General features: G+C 37.0%; 1 protein-coding gene, 1 long non-coding RNA gene and 1 other non-coding gene across 6 annotated transcripts; 2 read left to right on the top strand and 1 right to left on the bottom strand.

Moving 5' to 3' along the window:
* On the bottom strand, positions 1 to 24,144 carry Traf4 (TNF receptor associated factor 4). Of its 4 annotated transcripts, none has more exons than XM_065299459.1 (6): positions 23,659 to 24,144; positions 17,380 to 17,431; positions 2,296 to 2,400; positions 1,672 to 1,833; positions 1,016 to 1,594; positions 1 to 948 (listed from the first exon to the last, which is right to left on the bottom strand). In XM_065299459.1, exons 1-6 carry the CDS (start codon positions 23,742 to 23,744, stop codon positions 595 to 597), a joined length of 1,338 nt encoding a protein of 445 aa, XP_065155531.1. In that variant the 5' UTR covers positions 23,745 to 24,144; the 3' UTR covers positions 1 to 594. The 4 variants fall into 4 exon arrangements, with proteins under 4 accessions (XP_065155531.1, XP_065155532.1, XP_065155533.1 ...); XM_065299460.1 differs by lacking the exon at positions 23,659 to 24,144 and adding an exon at positions 20,520 to 20,814; XM_065299461.1 differs by lacking the exons at positions 17,380 to 17,431; positions 23,659 to 24,144 and adding an exon at positions 13,224 to 13,366.
* Positions 17,820 to 18,531, top strand: LOC135789470 (uncharacterized). Its single transcript, XR_010547577.1, has 3 exons — positions 17,820 to 17,861; positions 17,912 to 17,959; positions 18,092 to 18,531. It is a non-coding gene; the product is annotated as an uncharacterized lncRNA (long non-coding RNA).
* Positions 18,619 to 18,735, top strand: TRNAL-CAA (transfer RNA leucine (anticodon CAA)). Its single transcript has 2 exons — positions 18,619 to 18,656; positions 18,690 to 18,735. It is a non-coding gene; the product is annotated as a tRNA-Leu (tRNA).
* Positions 24,145 to 24,223: the final 79 nt, after the last annotated feature.

Genomic DNA, 24,223 nt, shown 5'->3' with positions numbered 1-24,223 from the left:
TTGTGGATGCACCTCAACTTTTTATTTATATTGTACCCAACGTTAGTAAAAAAACATAAGTTATACATTACCCTAGAAGGTAAAGACTTACAACTAAAATTGACTGTATTTCACTTAGGATCTACTATTTGAAACATATAAAATTGATCAGTACATAGTTGCACTTCTACATATACATTAATATTGTTTTAATATTGTGTCTTCAAAACTAAAATTTTGCTATAAACATATATGTACAGACAGGCAAGTAAAATTTACAATTCATCTCAATCATAATTGACCGAAAATTTCCTCAAATGGGTCGAAATATTAACTTTGGTTCATTCCAGCTATCACAAAAACAAAAATAAAAAAAGCAAAATAACTAGACAATACTTTTTAAAAAGTACATTCACTACCTAATCAGGTTTTTTACAATCCTGAGCAATATGTTCACTTCGAATTAAGTTATGTAAGTGTAAAAAAATATACAGTTCGTTAAACACTACGTATTTTGCCCTAAAACTTATCGCGAGCACTATTTACATATGTTACAGTCTTATAGAAACGTTGATATGTCTTTAAATTTAAATTCGGGGAATGAGATCGCTAAAATTAGACCGCTACAATTTTACTCGGGTCAACTTTAACCCGAATGAACAATGTGTCGTCTTTCATGAAGTGCCTTTTGCGTAGCATTTCATGCGATACGAAACGTGGAAACCCAAAACCTAGCGAGTCGGGTTCCTTGCTCGGTCGCTGAAAGTTTTTCCAGGTGGGATCCGGAATGAAACTCTCGACGATATTGCATGCCTTATCCGGGCATGTCGATTGGTCAAAAATGGTAAATGAGACAGAGTGGGCGAATGGCCAACGTAGAAGCGCATCGTATTCGCCGGGCAGAATTTTGATGTAAACCGAAATGTGACTGTCTTCGCCTGCACCGTTTCCATTGGGAAAAAGTGACGCCTAAGAAAAAAGAAAGAAGCAAAAAATAAATATTGCGGTTAGATAAAAACAAAAACTGTTAACTTACTTGCAACTTATATCCATATTGACTAGTGTAGAATGGTGGCGACACTAATTCCATACCCTCTTTGCTACGAGCCTCGCTCATTTTGGCAGAAAAATCGCTTATTTTCCATATTAGTGTCCCCGAATAATTTAAACTGAGGCGTGAAATTGCGCTCTTCAACGAAGTAATTTGATGCTGCTGTTTTGTTACCATACAGCACATCATAGAAAGATGTTCTTGACAGTTTTCTGCGAGGTGTTTCTCCATTGAATATCGTGGTCCCTTAAAACGACAACCAGCGTCCTTGAAACTGCAGTGCAATGTCGAAATGGTGCACTTTTCTTTCAAGTGCGCTTCCAGCTCTTCACGTGCCAGCACTGTGGAGTCGCACCGATTGGGACACGCCACAGGAACGCGTCCACACTTAACGTGGTGAGCTGTGAGAGTGTCTGCCACAAACTCCTTGCTGCAATATCGACAAGGCAGCAGACGCTTTGCACACTCGGACGTCTTGTGTTGATTGAGATGTCTACGTTGAACCTTCAACCCGCACTTGTTCTCGCAGTACATTGGTTCAAAACTACAGCTACCAATGTGATTCTGTAGAAACAAAATCAAAAATTTCACATAAATATCCAACACACATGATGATGATGATGCGAGAAATCCAAACTTACTTCCAATGTGTGGCCTGTGAAATCCTTGTTACAAAATTCGCATCTGGCGCGACGTTGTGGACACGTGTATTTCAGATGATCCTCCATAAGCACCCGGGGTATCTGCGCGCCACACTTACTTGTGCATGGAATGGCGTCGTGCTTACATGTATTAAGATGTCCCTGCAGAAAAAAATTAACTTTATTCGCTGCTCACACGAAGACACGTCTGGTTTTTTCGAACGGTTAGTGTGCACTAACATCATCATCAACAAACAAAACACTCTAGTGGAGAACACGGAACACACGCCCGGCGAGCAGTTCGAGAGCGCACTAACGCAAGAACGATATAATGTTTTGCGAGCAATTAACTCCACGGTTCACGGTGCGTTTCGCTCCATACGCGACGCGCGCGCGTCTGGAACACTGCCAGCAAACTGTTCCAATGGTTGAGCTTAAAAAACAAAATGATAATTGCGGCAATTGCTTCAGTTTGTTGCTCGGGGCAACAAACGGATGCAACTCACAAGCAGGTATCGTTCGTATCTATTTGTTTCTATTACCGCTGGCAATGTATGCCAAATTACGCGAGTGCACTGTTTTGTTTAATGCTCGCGGGTGCAAAACGTAAGAAATAACACGTACCTTCAGCTTCCTGAGCTCGTCGGACCATTTGCAGCCTTCCTTGTGATGAATGCAGTAGACCACTGAGCTCATGATAGCCTTCTCCGACTCTGGATCCGGGTAGATCTGAAGATAACAATGAGAAAACACTCAATTAGCAAACTTGCATTATATTTTACACTTATCACAGCTTGTGAATGCATTGTTAAGAATGGAGTGTAAAATGTAACGTGAAACAGTACGGAAGTATCACAGGTGCTTAGCGTGCAACTTAACTATGTGTCAAGTAAAACACACGGAAACTGTTAGTCACATCGCACGCTCTCAAAGATTATACGAACGCATGGGAAAATGCTGAGGAATTTTCCCATCTTTGTGGCTCACATTCCAAGCAAGATCAAAATTGATATCCACACGGCACCACTATTTAAAACAGTATCGTATATTGTGCATATGCATTAGAAGCAAAAAACGGTAAATATAATGCACTAGGTATCCCTTGGGACTTCGTACGCAATGGTGTAGGACGTTTGCCCTGGTAACTCTAATTTCACCTACTTAACACTAGTACAAAGGAACACGCAGTTGGCGTACCTTCCCCCACTCTTTTTTACTGGTCGGGCGCATTAAGAAAAGGGCAGCCCGCGGTGAACACAAAACTCATTCGCATCTGAGTAGTCTGCCTTTTGGTCTTTAGTTGAGGTCGTGCATAGGTTCCAAATGAATATTTTACAGGCTGCCAACAAAGGCCTAGCAATGAGTTTGTCAGAACCATGTTTGCCTACAAGGGTGGTCCCAAATTCGTAATGCTTAAGACGAACCAGCATCACTAGCTGCGCCGACAGCGACTGTTAAAACGGATGGTCGTTATATTCCTCGCCTTCCGAACATCGGATATTTACACAAAGCCGGCAAAAATGTGCGGCGTTGTGTTAGTGTCTATCGAACAAGATTGACACATTTGAAACTTCGTCAGTTATTGTTAGATGGAAGGTTATTTACAACATGTTTTCGGCCCCACTGCAAGCTATTCATCTTTAAAATGTATTGAGTGCGGGATGGGTTTGTCGGGTGTCAAATTTTCCGTCCAAAAATTAGAAAGAAAAGTATTTTCTTTGTACATATTATGTTTATGTTCACCAGATGTGCACACGACTCATAATTTCAAATCATTAAATGAAAATATCAAATTAATAAAACGCGATAAAAACCACAGATAAGAAAATTAATATTCCCCAAAGCGTGCTTCAAAACAACACAATTATTGTATAAACCGCGTCGACGCCCAGGTTAATTGACTTCAATTAATCCTACGCCGTTTGCGTATAATTGGATAAAATTTTATAATTGAGAAAACACTAATTAGAAAGTAACACGTCTAAGTTGGTCGCAGCGGCCATTTGCCTTTACAAACGCGATCAAACCGTGTTGAGTGATTCTTTTAATAATCACTTTGAAACGATGTAATCAAAACGCAACGCACGCATGACAAACTATAATATTTAACACGTTATAAACAATATTTTTGTCATTTAATTAGGTTTATGCTTCTACGTTCATGTGTCAACTGGTTCTTGGCATTTCTTTCACGGATTATTACCTCACATATCGCCACATTAGTCATCGAACGTTTCTCTGTAATTTAGCAAGTGCGGTCATTAGATGATGACGCAACCTTTACGACAATTGAGAAATGTGAGGAAGACGATTCTTACATTTTGTCGAGTAGCAATTCGAGTCGGAATCAACAACTTGAAACGAGTTCATATCGACATGATTACAAATGGTTGAACACATCACGCGTTTCCGGTGGCAACAAACAATATATCATCACAATTCATAATAAAATACGAGCTTACAATATTCTGCGATTCGCCAGAACCAACGATCGATAATTCCAATGATTTCAATCACCGAGACATTTTATAATGTACGCACATTTCAAATAGGAAGAAGGCGTTCTTGGAACCCTTTTCAATTTCCTTGTAGCGTCGATTAACTCAATTATTTCCAATCTTCACACACCGCGGCGTAAATTGTGCAGTAGTTGGCGTTAAAATAATTCCGAACGGGTCAGAAAAGTTGACTTGATCTCATTTAGTCTTTTCTAGAGTAGATTTTTGTGTCGTTCCCTTTTAGACGACAACAAGTTCTCTGTTGAGTTAAATTATTATAATCGTCCGACATAAATGCAAACGATGATCGCTGAATCCAACGGAAGGTAGGTAGCTATGATAATTATGTTTATTTTGCTAACCGATTCGCACTTCTCATCAGCCTCTGCTTCTAAATAAATGCGGAATAAAACAGTCACATATATATGCGTGTACATAAATAGAGCATTGTGTTTGATTTCGTTCGCTTTTGAAAACAAATCAATTTCTAATAAATATTTATGAACAACTAACGGTTTCACACCGACAGCTTTTCTGCACATGAGATACCGTCAAACTAGCAATGAACAAGGTGCAAAAATCGCGAAAGTAGTGCTGGTGATAAATAATAATTGTAAAGCCATCATGTTCGGCGGTGACAACAAAATATATAAGAAAGTTTTACTGTTAGAAACATACAACGATAAAACATTCACTAAAAGTGGAGATTATCGTGACATTCTCACAGAAATCCCGTCGGCATATTTAAGCGTAACAATATTCAATTTCTCAAATTAGTCAACAACTGGTTTGACGAAGTGTTTCTCGTCATAAAATCCACCCTTAGAAACCTGTCCTTTATCATCAATTTGTTTTGCTTCTATTTTCGCTTGAAAACCCCATGTTTTACTTGAACTACCTGTATTTCTATCTTTATCCATTACACTGTAATTGTCGTTAAATTAGGGTGCGCCCAAAAGGGGGTCTTTGATCCTTCTACTTATAACGCGTGTTCATAAAATGAACATTAGAAAAACGAACAATTGCCAGGTTTGGACAGCAATTTACCAGCTCATATTGTGTTGGAGTTGGACACTCACTCTCTCACATCTTCAAATTGAGGGTTACATGTCGAAATTACAAAAATACATAAGTACGCAGTATGAAACAAAAACGAAGCATGAAAAACCCACACGAAATACACAACACTCGGGTAAATTAGAAACAACAATCCATCATGCGCCAAGATCATGAAGCTGAAGTCGGGTCGATTAGAGCGCAAGAGATCAACAACGACGGAGTGGCTTATAACGCGAAGTTAATTATTAACAACATGTGGCATTAAAAATAGTGTGTAGGATGGCTTACGACTCAAAATCACATGTTATTCAAGAAAATTTAAAAATACCAAGCTGTAGCAACACTAGAAACGTATTGATTGCCAATATGTAAAGGGGATTTTGAATTAAGAATACAGCACACAGAATTAAATTATAATGTAAAATCCAGCCGTTTCTTATATATCTATGTAACAGACATGTAGCAATCGAACGGAGTCTGGAGAAAAATAAAATAACGCCTACCACAATCTCAGAGAATTACCATAAAATTTAAACGAACGGTGGAAAACAAACGCAAGTTAAGTTATAAGATCAGTTATAATTTAATAGCTAATATTATCGCAATGTTTTCTACGAGTTTCTTCAATGAAGCGTGCAGGTTCGCTCAAGTTAGACGCCAGAGGGCAACGTAAGCGTTTCTCATAATGGATTTGCCACTTTCCATCAGTGTGCACTGTACAAATTGAGTAAAACAACGGTTAGAAAATGGTAGGTTCAAACCGAATCGAGTGAAATGTAGAGGAAAATGTAAGAATAGAACAACGTAATGGATATAAAAGCAATGCGAAACGGGTACGCCAACCAGAATTACGAGACCGAGCGGATGTTGGTAACATGGTAACAACTTCAAACGTGCATCAGCCATCAACTGGTAACAGCACCTGCCTTCGAGTGATATGTTTCTTAATAGCACACACAGAGTTTTTGTCCTGCAGAACATATGATTTGATTTAAGATATCTGCTTTCGGCATATCCGTTTTGTATAAATAATTATTATTAATTCATAAAATGACCTAAGTTATTTACATTTACGTTAAACTTTTTTTAATGTCGCCTTGAAGTCTAGCAAGTTTTCTTTGAGTTCCCACACTTATGCCAGACATGCGCAAGCCTATCAGGTTCTTCTAATAAACGGCAGTAATTTAATTTATTTTCGCGATGAGTAAGCAAGTTGTAATATGACTCCTTCGCATCGCGCCTTATGCTCTTTATAATCAGCAAGATGACTACAAGCTGCCTATGAAAACCGTGCGACCTGATCAAATCTCTTGACTCACCTCATTGAATGACGAATGTGAATCAATGTTGTTGTTATTCACGTTGTTGTTCATTATAACATTGATCTCGTTATTCTTCTGTATTGTCGAATGTGGTGACAACGAATTAGTACTAGGTGTTGGAGTAACAGTCGGAGATGAAGCAATATTATCCTTGCTGCTCTTGTTTGGCGAAATCCTCGCCGGAAAACTCAAAGTTTTCGTCCACTGTGCCAAACTACGAACCATTTTCGCGAAATGTTATTCTTAATCCAGATTAGAAGCACTGAACAATAACCGTTTGAAATCAAACTAAAGTTTTTGATGTAATTATAAATTGCTACACATTGACCGGTAATTGTAGAATTGTTAAAAGAGTAAGTTTAGCTAGCGAATTTGCGGTGCCGGAACATAGACTTAGAATGTGAACGACGTCGCACTTCGAGTGTTTCTGAGCAACTGGCAGTCAGCCGCGCGAGCCCCCCGCATTATAATAAAGTAGTGGAAAGAATCCGGCAAGCTGTTCCCATTCAGTGATTCCTACCAGCACCGCATGGCATCGAGCTGTTCGTAATCCGCAAGTTGCGCTCGAGTGCATCAGACAAAGATAAAGAAGGCAACATGGTTGCTGTATGTTGCCGTGAAACGGCCTTTCTGCGTCCTTTACCCTCTCCAGCACCAGAGAACCACAGCAGATCAAACATGTTCTTGTAGCGTGGACGATGACTGAAGAGCTGGGGCCTCAAGCACTAGTGTAAACACTAACAGCTGTTTCTGGCTTTCAAATGTTGAAATTACGGTTTTGTTTGGGAGTTGACTCGAAAAAAGAGCGAATGAAACTAGAGATGAACTGATAATATTGGTATTGATATCAAAAATAATTACTCCTCTCAAGCAGAAGCATTACGACTGCCAACACAATGCGATTGAAATCAAAACAAACGAAAAGAATGACGTGTCAGTGATACAACAAACATAATAGTTTTATGCGACAATAGCAAACGTTGATCTTTGTTTTAAATACTCAAAGACAATTGAATAAACATTTCTTTCTTTCGTTCACACTTTCATTGTTAATTTTTATTAAGCAATGCGCAACGTAATTTGAAATTGTTTATTGTTTTAACAAATATTATTCCTCCCTATTATGCTATTTAAATTTACTACAATTGAACAACTTGTACGTGTCATTACCTTTAAACATGAGGTAATGTTGTCATGGCATTACTTTCGAAGGTCCTAATATGTTTTTAGGTATAAGTAGCCAGAAAATTGAAAGCTGCAGAAAGAACTTTAAGTCAGGCCACGATGGTCAGTCAAGTTACGGTAGCCTATTATCATCGGTGGCTCGGCAAAGAAAAATAAAACCTCTTTGTTCGAAAACATCAAACCGTTACGGTATATTACGCCTAGTTCCAAGAAGTCTTAAAGGGCATTAGAAAACACCAAACCCAAAACTTGCCCAAACGAGCAGCTGTTTGAAGATAAAACTTTCAACCCAAAATTTTGCGGTGACACGTGTATATAGAGCATAAAGTTTAATAATCTTTACTCTACCTATAGTCCTGTACTTTGCGTAAACATAAAAAACAAACTTAGAAACAATTAGAGCACAGCACTAAACCAACAAACAAGTATGTCTTCCTAAATATGTCTGCTCTCCGATATGGTTATAACTGTTACATAAAATTAACGCTCCTTTAATTTCATTATCCAGTGTTATTATACGACGTTACTGTTGTTTCGTACGAGTGCCCGATTCGTTTGTTCATTGTTTGCCATCAGGTACTTACATTTATTACGTTGTGAGTTTAATACCAACTGCTAACGGACTGTGGTCTTGCATCTGTTCCGTTGTCATATGCGCGGCGTATGCATTGCTATCAATGGCGGTTCATTAATAAACTAATTAAAAAAGTAAATTAAAACGAGCAAAAAGCGTGCTACTAACTCCTAGCACTCGTAAGGCTTTTGTTAGGTAGCACGCAGGCTTCAGGAAGTTCACATGTTAACAACATTTCTTTCATCTCGCCAACGTTGAAAACAAAAACTAATTTTGCAAAAACAGGCGCTTACTCAGTATGGCGCAAGACGCAACAAGTTATTACATTATTATACCTGACACCAGTAAAACTAGCTTATTACGTGAATAAATGACGCTGTATTCATGAATATCAAAGATTGTTCATCGCTAAACTAGGATATTCCTGAATTGAAAATAAAAATAAAACTTGTTGGGTCAAAAAACGTGAATGGACTTGTTCATTCCTGTTTTGTTCACTAAAGATAAAAACAATGCCCAAAACTAGTCATAAAATAGATCTTGTTTCCATAATAAATATTAATTAATATCATATAACTATAATTACATCATTTTGGTCGTGATACCGACCAAGTTTGGTGACGATCGATAGATATTTCCCACGAGTCGTGGACACTTCATCAATTTTCATTATTAATTATTGCCCGCCGCATGTTTATCATGAGTCGTTACGTGACGTACGAATATAGCAATTCACTTCCTTCTTTGGTAAACCTGGATGCATTTATATGTAAAGATTGTACGACATAGCGCGGACATTTCCGGAGTATGGCGACGATGACAACAAAGCTAACGATCTTTGTTCCAACAAATAACTCAAATTATGTAATACGCACTTTGGGCACGTTCTAGAAAACGGATAGGAAGGGCACAGGAACATTGTGAATCGTGATGTCGACACGTGCAGTGCACCACGCAACAAAGTACAATTACGCTGCCACGCACGTTGCGATTCTTTCCGTTCTAAAAATTGTTTTCGCAAATTATGTGTTCCAATACAATATACTTTCTATCCATCCGTCTGATCTGATCTGTATAGGTGCATAAAAAGCGTCCTTGTCCTTGCCGTAGGCGTTCGTCAGCATCTTATTACTACATCGAAGCGAACATTCACAATATACGGGTTATAACATGTTTGAATCAAGTTTCACATTTCTTTTCTTCGTATTTCATACATGTTACACATGCCTTGTCTTATTTCGTGCTTTCGTTGGCAACCCGTCTTCATCCGGTTTTTGTGCTCTCATCTTCAGTTTCGGTGCCGGTGTCGTGATTAACCTAAAGACCTAAAAATCAACACACCGCACATCCGAATATCTGTTTCTTTGCATATGAAGATAGAGGACATTGTTTTTGCTCGCCAAACAACTTTTCACTTAAAACTACTTTTATTACGCGTTTTATCATCTATTCATCTCATCATAAACAGATTTCAATTAACAATTCATTAATTTGCATAAGAATTGAATTTCGACAACATTTATCGATATTGCACAATATTCAATCTGATTGCATACCTACTGCAACTTTGCCGTTGCACAATATTACATCGACTTGGTGCCGTGCAAAACAAGAAGGTCTCGGCTGAGATTTGCAAATCCCCAACACATACTCGTACTTTGCGTGAATATATAGGTATAAAGTAGACGCCGAGGAAGGAAAACGAAGGCATATTATTGAAGCGCACCTTCACCTCTCGTGTGCTATGCATGAAACAAGAAAAACCATAAAACGGACAAGTCTTAACTTGTCGCCTTCCAGCGCGCCGAACTCCCAACTCCCAGGCCGAATGGCATTCCGAACGGATTGACTCATTCACAGAAAATGGTCGAACGCTTTTCGCTCTCCACGGCGCGGCGCTTCGCGTCTTCGCGAGTCCAATAACATTACCGTCCACCATCAAAGAAGTAGACACCGACGTTAACAATGCAAATGCATCGGCCAGCATTAAATTAAATTTCTGTGACTCTTTTATATCTTGATATAATGCGGTGTGTTTTATGATGTAGCTTTAAAAATTGCCAAAAGACAAAAATTACTATATGAAAGTAATAAAAATAAAATTCAACAAAGTAATATTCGAACGTGGGAAAATGCGACCGCCAACAAATGAAACGCCTAACAGTTTTTTACGTCTCAATTAACAGAAAAAAAGGTAAACATTACTAGAATAAGAATAACTTTTTTTTTCTCTGCTTCTAGTTCATCTTTTTACGTTTCGTTTTTTATAAGTTAATGCAAGTAGTCCCAACGCATTATTAAAACGACATCAAACAATTTTCGGTGTTTTTTGTTTAAATATAATTTTCTATGAAAGATCTAAGATATAATTTTTCGTATCGCACGCGGTTGACAGTATTTCATTCTAATTTATACCTTGCTTTGCGTTCTTTTAATTTTTACCGCGTACACAACCCAGAAGCAAACGACGCGAAGTAAGAGCAATAAAAATGCGTTATGCCGGCTAAAATAAAACGAAATTAAACGCATTTATGGGTGTTGGAGATTGTTAGACGAAGGCGCTTCTGGAAACTGGAGGTGCGTCTCAGCTCATTATTCACTTTATTCGTAGTCATATTATCGGTATTACGTATGTGCACTGTATGCACTCGCTGTTTTTCCCAGCGCCGTAGTAAGTGCGCTTGCAAGTAATGCAAGTAATGAGAAAAGGGTCATCATCCGCAAGATCGCAAGGTCGCTTGCATAGTATTTACAACTCATATACAGTATGTTGTTATGAATTATTTTCTCCTCATTTTCTCAATTTTAATATCTTTAATATCTTATCTCAACTGGAAATTCCTTTAGATTAAGAATCTTCAATCTTCAATTTCTATCACTTTTAGTTTACGAGATAAGTAATCGCAATTGAAATATCGAAAAAAGTGAGTAGGGGGAAGTCCCGTAACGCCGGACGGCACCTAGCACCGGACACTCGTACTATTTAAGCTAGTTTAAATCTTTTCATTTCAAAAAACAAGTGAAAGGGGCGCGGGGGGCTCACAGGTACAGGATCACTCGTCGTGGCTCGCCAGTAACGCACACGGCCACGGCGGGAGCAGCCGTTTGCTGTTTCAGGCGCAAAATCACGACGTCACCTAAATATCAATGTAATTAATTCTAGTATATTTATGCATTTACATTTGAGTGGTATTCAAAGATACAAGTAGTACTTGATTGTTATCCGTAAAATGGTAGAATATTATTAGATTTTTTTAAACAATTTTAGTAGGTACCACCAAATGAACGAAAATGTCTGTCCCTTAGCACCGGACACTAAGTTGTCCCTTAGCGCCGGACAGTAAACATATTGATATTTCTTGTGAGAGAGAGAGAGAGGAGATGGCTATGTTGCAGTCAATGCATACATTTAGTAAATGTATACATTTACTAGTCAATGCATACATTCGCTAAAATTCGTAGTTAAAGTATTCATTGTAACTGAAATGAACACATTAGCTAATGGATGTATGCATTCACGGGCTGCTTCTAGTCAGTGTGTTAAATCCGTTGATTAAATCGTTAAATTCTATCACCCCACCCCCCCCCCCCCCTAAATAATACCAAACAAGGTAGCCTACCTAACCATATGACATATTTGAAATGTCCGGTGAGAGGGGTATGGCACAAATATGTGTCCGGTACTAGGTGCCACTTTTTAAAACTATACTTTTTCTTACCAAAGTTTAATTGATAGTATTAATTATTTTTTAACAGAGGTTGCATTTTTGTTATTTTAATTTGATTTCTAACTTTGTTATCTACTATATGTCATAATTTAATTAACATTTCTTCAAATATTTTTTGATTTATTTATAAATAACCTTAGGTGTCCGCCACTAGGGGACTTCCCCCTATTAAACTTGGTACTAAACTTGGTGTATCGTAGGATATATCGTAGTTCAAAATTGAAATTTGTAGAATACTAATGTCTTTAAACGCTGTTTTTATTTTTTCTTCTTTTTTTTAAGCAACTAATTATGTTATTAGTAAATTTCCAACCAAGTACTGTTATGTTACAAGTGCAAATTCTGTAGCGACATGTGTAATGGTAAAGTGAACGGCATTTATTCTAATCTCTCTTTTACTTTGTGAGATGCTTCTTGCATAGCTAGACACCGGACAGAAAACTTAGAGCCGAAAGACACTAAAAACAGAGGAATAAAACCATTTTCTAATGTTGAGCGCGAAGGCAACTCGAAAGAAGCGTGTTTGCAGTTTGTTGCAAAGGTAACTACGCACGAGCGAGTGCAGCAATCGCGAAGAAACAGGCCTAGGCGAATACGAAGAACATGAATATAAATAAACTGTTATTACATTATTCAGTACAGAATTCTTCATGGTGAAGCATACTAAGCAAAATTACTGAATATGCATTAAAGCTTAAAATTAATATCTACAAGTTATAGAGGCACAAATAGATGGTAGTCGTTATTATTTTAATCATTGTTTAAATAAATACTAACATTATGTAATTTTGCGCATTTGCAGACGTATAGTAACATGACGCGAATTAGAGAAGAAGAGAATAAGAAACAGAATTCCTTTGCGTTTCGCTTCTTTTCATCTCCAACGTTCCGCGCGTGAATAGTTTTACCTGTCGTTTCATCTATTGAGCACGTTTGCGAGCCTCGAACCAATTTACAAGTTGCATAAAGCACGATATGCACTCATTCCATTTCGATTTCATGCAAAACCATTAACTTTAGCGCTCGAACTTTACAAAGAACTAAGCCGCGCATTTGTCTTCATTTTATCGTCATCATCAACATCGAAGGATGCATAGGTGCGTCCTCTAGTTGAGTTACAAAGTAATTCTAAAGTGAAACTTTAAATGTCAACGCAAATGCGATGCTGATATTAAACGGTACTCACCAAACAATCATTACTATCCATGATTAGAAACTATACACTATTAAAACTTATTATTTCAAAGTAAATAACAAACTGTGTATCGACGTTAATTAATTAAAACGAAGGTTTTAATAGTCCAGTCACGCAAATAATGCTAACACTATTATCCACACGTACGAGAACTTTATATTTGCTCAGATTCGATATGAATGGTACCTCTTCGCGAAAGTGTCCGTAACAAAGTGAGTACACAAAAGCAAATGACTGCAGTGTTGAAATCCCGACATTAATTAATTCCGCAGTGTTTATCCGACTCTCCCGTCAGTCAACACACACCGACCACGAACAACGATTCGAACAAATTGAAGCATGATTCGGACACGCAACGTGAAAGAATGACTCATCCCACTGGACACAGAAACTCATCCAGATTCTACACATAGATTACTCGAATAATTTCACTGGCACTTTGTTCCAAGTAGGTCTGTACTTTGATTTTTAAACAAATTAAAATAATTTACACGCGTGAATCATAACACAAGTTACTCGAGTGAATCGGAGATTCCTACTACTGCCCTCACCACAATCACTCATTTTTAGACGCGGCATCAGTCCCGAACTGATGATAAATTTATTATGTAGGAGATAGCGATGCAGCAATGCCCTATTGTCGCGTGTAGCATCTAATTACGGTGTATTCTGATATTTGTCATGCGCTATTCAAAGGGCAGTATATTTTATTGAGATTTTACGACTTTGTGACTCACTATGCAAACTCGTTTTCTTTCAACTGCAACTGCTTGAAAATGAAAATGATATCGGTCCGATGCCGTACACTAAGTAGAGTATGAACGGTTTTGAATTTAATATAATGGTTATCTTTGTCACCTTTGTCACCGAGTGTTACAGCATGAATAGAATTCTTTATCACTAATTTCGCTTCTTGTTCAAATCGTATCTGTCCGTTGGTTCGACAAAGTATTGTAACGAGCATTCAATTTTGAATTTTACATTCACTGCCGGAACAAAATGCATTTTTGAGTGTCTGTTTACTGATGTATCTACATTTATTTGATGTGCGCTAGATACTTGTATTTGAATACCATTAAAATTCGATCTTTTCTAACGTGAACAGATACCGTTTCTCCTTCGTTATCGAAATGTTTCTCGTCAATCTTTATCACGAATGCAAGCATATTGACATTTATTTCCAACATTGGTCGCGAACGTTATTCTTCTCACATATTGAATTTAATAAATTCGAATTTATTATTTAGACAATCGTTTATTGGTGATTTTAATGCAATTGAAGGTAATATTTACAAATTCTACAGATTTGATTTTAAGACCTCGCGTGATTTTAAAAGGGGACACTCGAATTTGCTGATACGGACAAAACAGCACACAGATCAAAACAAACAAGTTTTTGTGAGGTGTGAGAAACCTCGTGGAATTTAATGCAAATTTATGCAATCTAGCGTCATCTTACCCCAATTTATAGAGTTACTTTCGTCGTCTCACACGGACATGGGTGCGCTCACTGACACAAACAAACAACCACAATTGTCGCAATTTGAAGATAGACTGTAACAGACATTATCTTGTCGTACAAATTTGGAAAACGATTATAAAAATCCATCTGTCAGCTGTAGTTTACTTAGTAGTTTATATTTGCTGCTTATTTGGACAATATACTAGATGATAAGAAATAGAAGGAAAACACCAAAGAATAAACTCAAATAAACGATAAAAATAGATTGATTTATGAAGAAGTCAAAAGTTATTTGTCAAGATCCGTTCGAGACAAGTTAAAATTATTGTGATTGATGATTTTTTTGTTTGACCCTGACTGAACTATAATTTCGAAGATGATTCATTAAATCAGTGAAATGTCATCATAAACATATAAAAACATTGAAGATTTAACGACTTTACAACACATTAGGTGCAAGTACGTTATCACCATCAAACATGGAAAACTTTCTCCTTCTGTTGTGTAATTTCTTGTCTTTATACCTATGTTTAATGTGCGTGATGCACTTTAATGCATTCTACACACAAGAATCATTTAAACATTTGAAATCACATGAACAGCTTTGTGAAACAAATGCGTTTCTAAATTTTATTGTTATTTAAATATTTGCATGTTAATTTGAGCTCCAAGAAAAATCAGGAATTCCTTATGCATTTTTAATGCAACATCAATGTCTGACAAATAAAAATAAGAAAGTTTTCAATTGTCGGCTTGGTGAAGCATTTGATTCAATCTCCTTTCGCTTCTTTGACTTCTTTTCTTTTATGAAGGCTTTTATGGTCGCTAATACTCGCTTATTACGCCATTCATTCAACTCATTGTTACTACCTACAACGTACGTGCACCTAAGAGCAATCGCGCTTAAGTTTCCAAATATCAATGGAATTCCGATTGTGTTAAGAATTGAACCGAATGGATGGATCGATATTCGATCTTCAAAATATCACGTTTCTTCATTGATTATTCACAGGATGTACCAACTGTCGTGCAAAATACAGGTCGGTTTAAGTTTCGATTCCGTCTTGAAACTTCCTTTGTTGGGATCCATTAAATTGCACGCACGAATCGTGTGTATTACCTGAGTTCGAGGCCCTTTAATCACGGTATCGGGTTTCCTTCTCTTTGATTTACCTGCACTTCTTGATAGTAATCTATGCAGGTTCATCGAAATCAAACGGAAGTGATGTTCAGTAATGTTACTTTACTACTTTGCAATCTTAGTATACTTAGTGTCTCGCCACACAGTTAGGTGCTGCAATTATTGGCACCGAATAAAATTCTATAAAACGTGCAGACTCTGCAGACTACTTCCTAGTCGTCGATTCGATTTGTACCGTTTTATTAATTTTCTGTCACGTTCGGCAGAAACGATGATTGGATTATGTTGGCGACGGTATAATGTCTGGCGAGACGTCGCGTCGCTATCATTTAATATTTTAACAGTTTCTATCAGTTCTTTAATCTGAATTATGACATCAAAATAAAATAAAATTGCGTTAATGTAAACATGTCTTAAGTACGCGCTTTTTATTAACGCCGCATACCTTTCATCTCAGATTTCAAAGTACCTACAGGATGAAAAGATCACCCCGAAAGGATTTATAAGCCGGCAATGTAAGAAAATATTTATCGCGTGAACTGAAGTGGTGTCTGCGCACACTTCAAATAACGTCTAGTGTACTTAAGTTCTGCTCAACTAGCTTCACGTGTTCAAATTGAACCTTCGGAAAAAAGTTTAAGCACGTGTGTAATAAATGCGACAAATAGAGGAAGCGAATGCAACCCTCATCGTGTGCAATGCCTGTGGTGATGTGGAGGAACGATCGTGAAACAGCTTGACGCTCTTCCGCCCACAGCTCGTAAAGTTTAACAACTGCGCGCATTTATTTCTATGAAGCATGTGCAGTGATGTCCGCTATGAAGAGCAACCCTCGCCGCCCGACCCCAGAGCACGGTTAATGAATGCCTTTTTTTCCATAGTGTGGAGGAAAACATCTGCCGCTCGTCGGTCACACTTTTGTAATTTGATCATTGCTTGTTTAACTGAGATACTGCGTTCAGGAGTCAAAAAATTAAATTTTGACAAAAATATTTCAACAACAACACTGATTATAGTTTTGTACTGCCCTAGGGCCCAAAACTAAATTTAAAAGCCTAAGGGAATATTTATATTAAAATATTTAAAATGTTTATGTTAATATCGTATAAAATATTTTCCGGCATGGGAACTAAACATTCAACCGCCGGCCACGCCAGACTAACGCAATGACTTGACTTGTTCATCGAATGTGCAATGTGCATGAGACATCCGGTGTCCGCCCGACGCATTCCTTTCAAGTCCTGACCCCATCGCATCACTTCCACTCGCACGAGCTTACTACATATGTGATACGACATTACCAAGAGACTAACAATTATATCGGCTAACCACCGGACTTAAGTCGTATAGTAAACGCTGCATACACAGCAGACTTTATAAACAATGCCACGTCTGTTACTTGACTATCGCTTATACATTAACCGCATATCCGCAGCATGACAAGAACAAAAATTATGTTTTGCTAAGAAATTTACGGAAAAATATTCGCAACAACTCAAAAAATATTGTTTTAGGTGCTTAGATGGAACAAAATAAATATTTACCTTAGCGTAGTCCAAGGGAACGGAATTTTCTGGACTTGCGAAAAGCCCCTCACTGTAAAAACAAGAAAGAAACATTACTATTATTATAATTATAGCTTCGTTAGTAGTGGAATGTACAACTGTCCAACAGCTTCATTAATATGCATAATATAATATTATATAGTTTTGACGACACTAGTGAAAGATGTTTCTGTATTATTTGCTTTGAAAACTGAATAAGAAGAAATGTAACATGCGACCACAACATAAAACGTTTTTGAAACGTTTAGCTCGCTGCCAACACGATACCGTCTGCCTGGCGAACATGTGTTTGATGTGCTTAATGTTAAGTTAGCATTGTTCACTCCTCGGAAATGTATATAATTTCACCATAAGCGAAATTACTTCCAATTCCATTCATGCCTCGTTTTTGTGGATGCATGCAATGTGCGCGCAGTGCATTTCATCTTTGATCCTAATCACAACTATCGTTATACACAACTGTAACTTATAACTTATAACACTGTATCTTTTACTGTAGTTTTTTTTTTAGCTTTTAACAATGCTCACATGCATGCGGTTTTTATTGTTCGATCAAAACGTAAGTAAATAATAATCGTGCAATATGGTTTTCCATTTTTATTGTTGGTTTATTACAATGGAATTAAATATTTTAATAATGTACATCTGTTCAATGTGTAATTATTGTATATTTAATTGTTTTTGTTTGCAGAAAGTTTGTTAGAGTTTCGCATGCCCTTTAACATTATTCAAGCGCAGTTGCACTCAACGGCTGCACAAGAGGCACGAGGCGGTACACAATGTTGGTAAATCGAAAGAGTTATAAGAGTCACCTGCTCCAGGTGCAAAGCCTTTGCTTTAGTAAAGGCAAAATGAAAGTAAAGCTGGCCAACTCAAAGTTAAGTACATTGTAATCATTACTTTCGGTCGCTTTGAGTGGCATGATTTTAAGAAATCTACTAAAGAGGCACGTGGCTTGAACATTCAAGCTGCGTATGTTGACATTGAGTCATGAAGAAAACCATGTCATAATAAGAAATCTATATCGGGCAATAAACAGATTACATTTGCAGCTGCTGCTGTTGAAATATGATAATATTATAATGTTAGTCATTGATAATGTAGTGTTATAAAATATACAAATATAACCCACATATGTACAATTCATTCCATTTTGAACTTATCATTCTAATCTAATATCATTGTGAAAAATCTAATTTAAGTCAATGCTGCGCATGTGTCAGGATGGCCGAGCGGTCTAAGGCGCCAGACTCAAGTGCAAACTTGCTTGTTTCAATGCAAGCTGAGCGTTCTGGTCCTCATCTGAGGGCGAGGGTTCGAATCCCTCTTCTGACAAACACCTTTTCTCATTTTTTATGACCAGACAATTATAATCACAGTTATTTTATTATAATTTTTGTAACCTATTGCTTATAAAACATAAATAAAGCGAATTAATTTGACGATTTTTTTCCTGAATAAAAGCGGTCAAGATGAGATGTTAAAATAATAATAAAAAACTTTATTACCGGATGTACACCTACGGCGCATTTTATATATTCTTCATGCTATAGTTAAGTTTTAGTAGCACGTTGAATTTAATTCACTTATAATCTGATGTTGCTCTCTGAAGTGTTTAAAACTAATAACACACCACATTTTACATTCCGATACGTGTAACAGAGCAAGAAATTCCATGATTCCATGAATTCGAGATTCATTTGTACAAATTATGCACCCAGCATTGTTTCCAAGATGTTCAGATACCACAACCTACCTGTTGAGCACGAAACAAAGCTTAAGTAAGCACAGTATATCTACGCCTTTACAAGGAAGAAATTAAAACAATGCTGATTATTCGTGAATTAAAAATTCAGCGCGCGTGCCGCGCTTTTTGATTGTATATGAAGTTTTTATTCAGTGAACACAATCGCATAATAAACGCAAGAAATTAATCAAATTAAATTGCTTGAAATTTGAGTCCAAGTCATGGAAACAATAAAAAGAAGAAGGTCAGCATAAAATTCGTTGTGTATAAATTTAAAATCCTAATAAATTCATAACTAAAGACATTCTACAACACAACCTTGAATATTTATTCTCATCATTACACTTTTGATTTTAGCGTTTATAGTATTTGCCTGCTCTCTTTGAAGTTACACACCATAACCTTTTATAGCGTTAATATTTTATTACATCTCATGTTGTTAAATAGACAATATAAATGTGTGCAAACGTAATAATTAAATCTGCACCGCAGAACAGAAGGCGCAGGCGACAAAATCACATAACCTTGCCTGCGAAACAAACGGCTATAAATAACACTTGTGTAAGTCGTGTAAAACGCAGGTTGCAACCGGACAACGGCGGTGAATAATTACGCAAATAATTGCATTAATCTAAGAACAAAGTGCATAATTCTAATATTATCACGACAAACGTATCCTGTTCTAATTTAATCAGATTTAAAATAACTAAAATATTTCTCTTCAAAAACAAAGCAATGTTGTGCACTTAATTATTATTAACTTTAACTTTTAACTTTTAAAATTATGTACAATCAGCATAACAACGTTTTTTAATTAAATCGTGCGAGCTAAATTTATATAATCACAGTTTAGCAATTTAATTACCTCTATATGTAATACCAACACTCGCAAATGAAGTCGAAAGTTTCCATTTTACGAGTAAATAAATAATAATTCTATTTTACTATGAATTAACCAATAAAACATGCGCAAAACTAGGCAATCCTTATGTCTTAATAGCAATTAGTAGGCAATATAATATTTATATTGATATTTGAATTGACATATCGCCAATATTCTGAGAAATATGTAGATGTATTAAGAAATTGCATGACATACGAGTATTGGCAATTACCACCATGAATTTCCATTAATAGCGGTTTAAATTAAGCACTTGCGACATACCCATAATTACGATTTCTCTTTTCCCTTCTTGGGATAATTTAAAACCAACAGGGTAAAAATAACCAACAAAATTAATTAATTTAAAAGAAAACGTTTAAAATTTAGTATTTAATAAGTATATTAGATAATTATTAAATTAAAGTAATTAATTAAGTAATAATAATTATCGTTATTACTATAATTAAAACGATGTTAAATAATTCGTACCTTGTAATGTCGAATACGAGCCCCATAGGCATCGCGTTTGAAACCTCACTAGCAAACTTCAACATCGAATAGTTTTCGACAACAATCACTTCAAATTAAATTTTGTTACTGGTAATACGACCTACGCTAACTTAAAATAGTTTATCGAGAAAACAATAAATTAAACTTTGGTTGTTTTAAGTTTGAAAGTTGTGCAATGTGCGCGCGATTGCAAGTGCAAGTCGATGACTTGCGACGACTTGATCTGAGCGTGTCTAAGGTCTGTGCTTGCAAGAAACCACGCGAAGAACTGGCGTGAGCCGCGGCGCAGGTGAATATTGCGGTGTGCCCCGGCGTGGTGTCAGGTGGGACGCGGCCACCGGATGTATGTAATATCGTCGTAGTCTCTTCGCGTTGATTGTGTGTGCATTAATAGGCGCTCATCGCGTACGTGCATCGTGTATGCATACACGTGAGTCGGAAGGGAGCGGCGTTAGCGCGCCCCAGACACCGCTGCGGCTTCTACAAAACAATCAACCGCACATCTTGTAACGAATAAAACAGCGCGTGAATGCGACGACGAGGACTCTGGACATCATATTCATAATGTGCTTTATACGCACACGCAGTTTATTATTCTGTGAACAACTTGTTCTTGTCACTATTGCTTCTCAAGATACCAGATATGAGATTAATGATATGATTTGAGACCAATTAATTTGAGAAATGAGGAAAACACTCTGTAGTTGATAATAAAAAGAATGCAATTGATAAGATGCAATAATAAAACGAAGAAAAGAATTCGCATAATATTATTCCACGCATGTGAACAGCAAAAACTTAGTCCATGGCGGTTTAATTCTAATGACCGTTGCGATGTGAGCATTTCAAAGGAAAATTATGCAGAAAATTATTCATACATAAAAGAAGTTAAAGAAGTGATGCAATTTTTAACTTGGTTCTGCATGTTTTACGCTGCTGCAACTATTTGGCTTGAAATATTTTTGAAATATTTTTCTGCTGCTGTGATGCAGCTTGCATCATCCAAAAACTGAGGATGGTTAGCACCTGGCCCTTCAGATTATGGTCGCGTGTCGCTTTCATCTTTTTCTCCTTTCCACCTAGCTATAAATTTGGTTGGTTACCCTCACATACTTAGAAAATAGGTTCAAACCCACGTGCGTAGAATTTAAAAATGAAATATGAGATAAATCAAACCAAGCATCCCTCACGTCCTTCACGGAGCTTCATATTGTTCATATTCAAAGCTTTCGAACCCTCTATTATTTTTAAAACACGCGCATGACAGACGTGCGGCTAGGCACCACATGTTGAATTCCGGCATTAATCTTAATTTCAAACATAATGCTAGCTAAAATGAACAAAAATTGAATTCTTATAATTTGCTATAAGGCACACATGTTGAAACATATGATTTTGTTTGAAAAGTAATAAAACTAAAAATAAAATGTAGACACTAGGTTTCCTGTCTAAAAATTTCGATTCGTTCTGGTTTCACTTTTGGTTGTTTTTCCACCAGTTTCTGCTGCGACATGTTTAAATGAACATCAAATAATTACAAGAATAAGCGTGGAAAGCCACGCTACTAAAACCGTGCAGTGGCAGTTAAAGCAAACGAGGGAACAGTAGTAAATAAAAACCCACAAATAAAATTCATCAATTTAGCTTCTAAAGTTCCAGCACTATTCTCTGAAAGTGTAGATCCGTTTTCAACGGAATCGTTCCTAGAGTAGACAGACTACCTAAGCTCTATCATCATAACATTGTGTACTAATAGTGGTTTTCTAGGATAGCCTGCGCCTACAAGGAAAACCAAGATAAACGAATCAGATCAGGGCACATGTTTGAGTTGGAGTAGCACCTTTGTGCGACAGCTGTTTGTCTGTTCAAAAGATTTGCCGAAATACATACATGTTGATATACAGAGTGTCATAAAACTTATAATGAAATAATAAATATTAAAAGTAAAGTTACATTAAAACACTCTGTATATTAAATGTAAAGACCAGACGTGTGCCCTAGCCACCATCATCACAACATTCCAATTCGCCAGGTGATGTTATATTTATACCCTCTTTTTAATATTCCTAAATCTTGCCTGGACTTTTAAATTCTTACTTTCCACCTTGCTTAAGTAACTAATTGCTCTCAAAGTCTAATAAAATTACATTGCTCTCAGGCTTGAGAGTTGGTAATCTCTTCTATGTTTACCTCTACCACTCGTCAAGCAATTTCATACCAGGCGTTCAAGAGTTGATGATTTCACAGGTTTTAATGTGAGAAAAGAATTCGCGGAATGTGTCCTCTTTCATTGTTTTCACATGCGCTCGCGCCGCCTTTTATCCGCTCTAAAGATACGAGCATTGCGCGCATTATAATGTTGAACGTTGAATTTAAGCCGCGACTCTTCAGTACTCCGGCGCAAGTGAATAGGAAACAATAAGAAATCAACATTTTTTTCTTGTCCAAGCGCGAGGGCCGCGAATCGCTCGAGCGTTACGCGCTCGTTCGACTTCTGCGGCGAGCAGAGCACCGAGCGACGCCGACAGGAAATAACATTAACATTTAAATAATAAGAAGACAGCAAAAAATGTTGAACAGGCCACTCGAATGAAGTCAATGTCTGGTGCGTCTTCATAATGACCAAAGACAACAACAACAACAAAAAAACTAGTAAACAACTGAGAATTTTTTTGTTACCTTCACATGTAATGAAAATGCGGGTAGATGGATGAAGTTTGTGTTGATAAAAGAGAATTAACACGGAACGAATTGGACACTCGCATCACTTTAGGCCGACTAAACGATTCGTAAGTAAATAATAAACAAACGCATTCGACGCTATCTGAATTTCCGTTGCGGAATAGAATTTTTCATTCGCCTACGTTAACATCAAAACAAACAATTTCACGATATGTACAACTACAAACAATGTACTCTTAAAACGTTTACTATGAGTTAATTACTATATCAAGTTATTTTTATGCACCCTGTTGGGAAACATGTGAGAAAATCCGTTGAACTGCATTCTTCCACATTTCTCTATAAAATGACCGGATGCATTCATGCAGCAACACGCATGAGGTGGCAATGTAATGATAAATATATTCGAGTACCGGAGAAAATTATAAACACTCACCTGCTCAAGTCCAAATATATCGACACCGACTTTTCCAACCCATTATTACTTCGAAAAGTTAAACTGAGACAATTGAATTTATGCATATTTAAGTCTATTTTTTTATCTAATCACTTAAGTATCAAATCTAGTTCTTCACGGAGAATTCACTAGAAATATTAAAAACACGATGAATGTAAACAAAGCAGTCTTGTATTGTTCATCGCTGAAGGTCAAGATAACACGATTATCTTTAGCTCGCACCGATTGCACATGTCTGAACGCGTTCGTTTGAGCCGTTTGTTCGTTACACTTGCCACCGCAATGCCCGTTTACTCGGAATATTAAAAACACACACGTTGCTGAAACTCCTCACGAGCTCATCTCACTGCAGTGGATGTTAAATATATAATATCGTAACGTGTATACTGTACAGCAGTTGACAAAACTATATGCAGACAAGATGTTTATTCTAAACACACCACGCGACCGCCACGCTTCCACCCGAAACAACGACTGATGCGCGCACATGCGTCCCGCGGATTAAGATATAGGCATATTGCAAATTTATTTACAGTGTACCAAC

Source organism: Atheta coriaria, unplaced genomic scaffold (genome assembly GCF_025399875.1).
Source record: "Atheta coriaria isolate IRGN ID8LTWV9N9 unplaced genomic scaffold, Caltech_Dcor_3.1 hic_scaffold_3_pilon, whole genome shotgun sequence".
Taxonomy (NCBI): Eukaryota; Metazoa; Arthropoda; class Insecta; order Coleoptera; family Staphylinidae; genus Dalotia; species Dalotia coriaria.
This window is presented reverse-complemented; position numbering and strand designations above follow the sequence as displayed.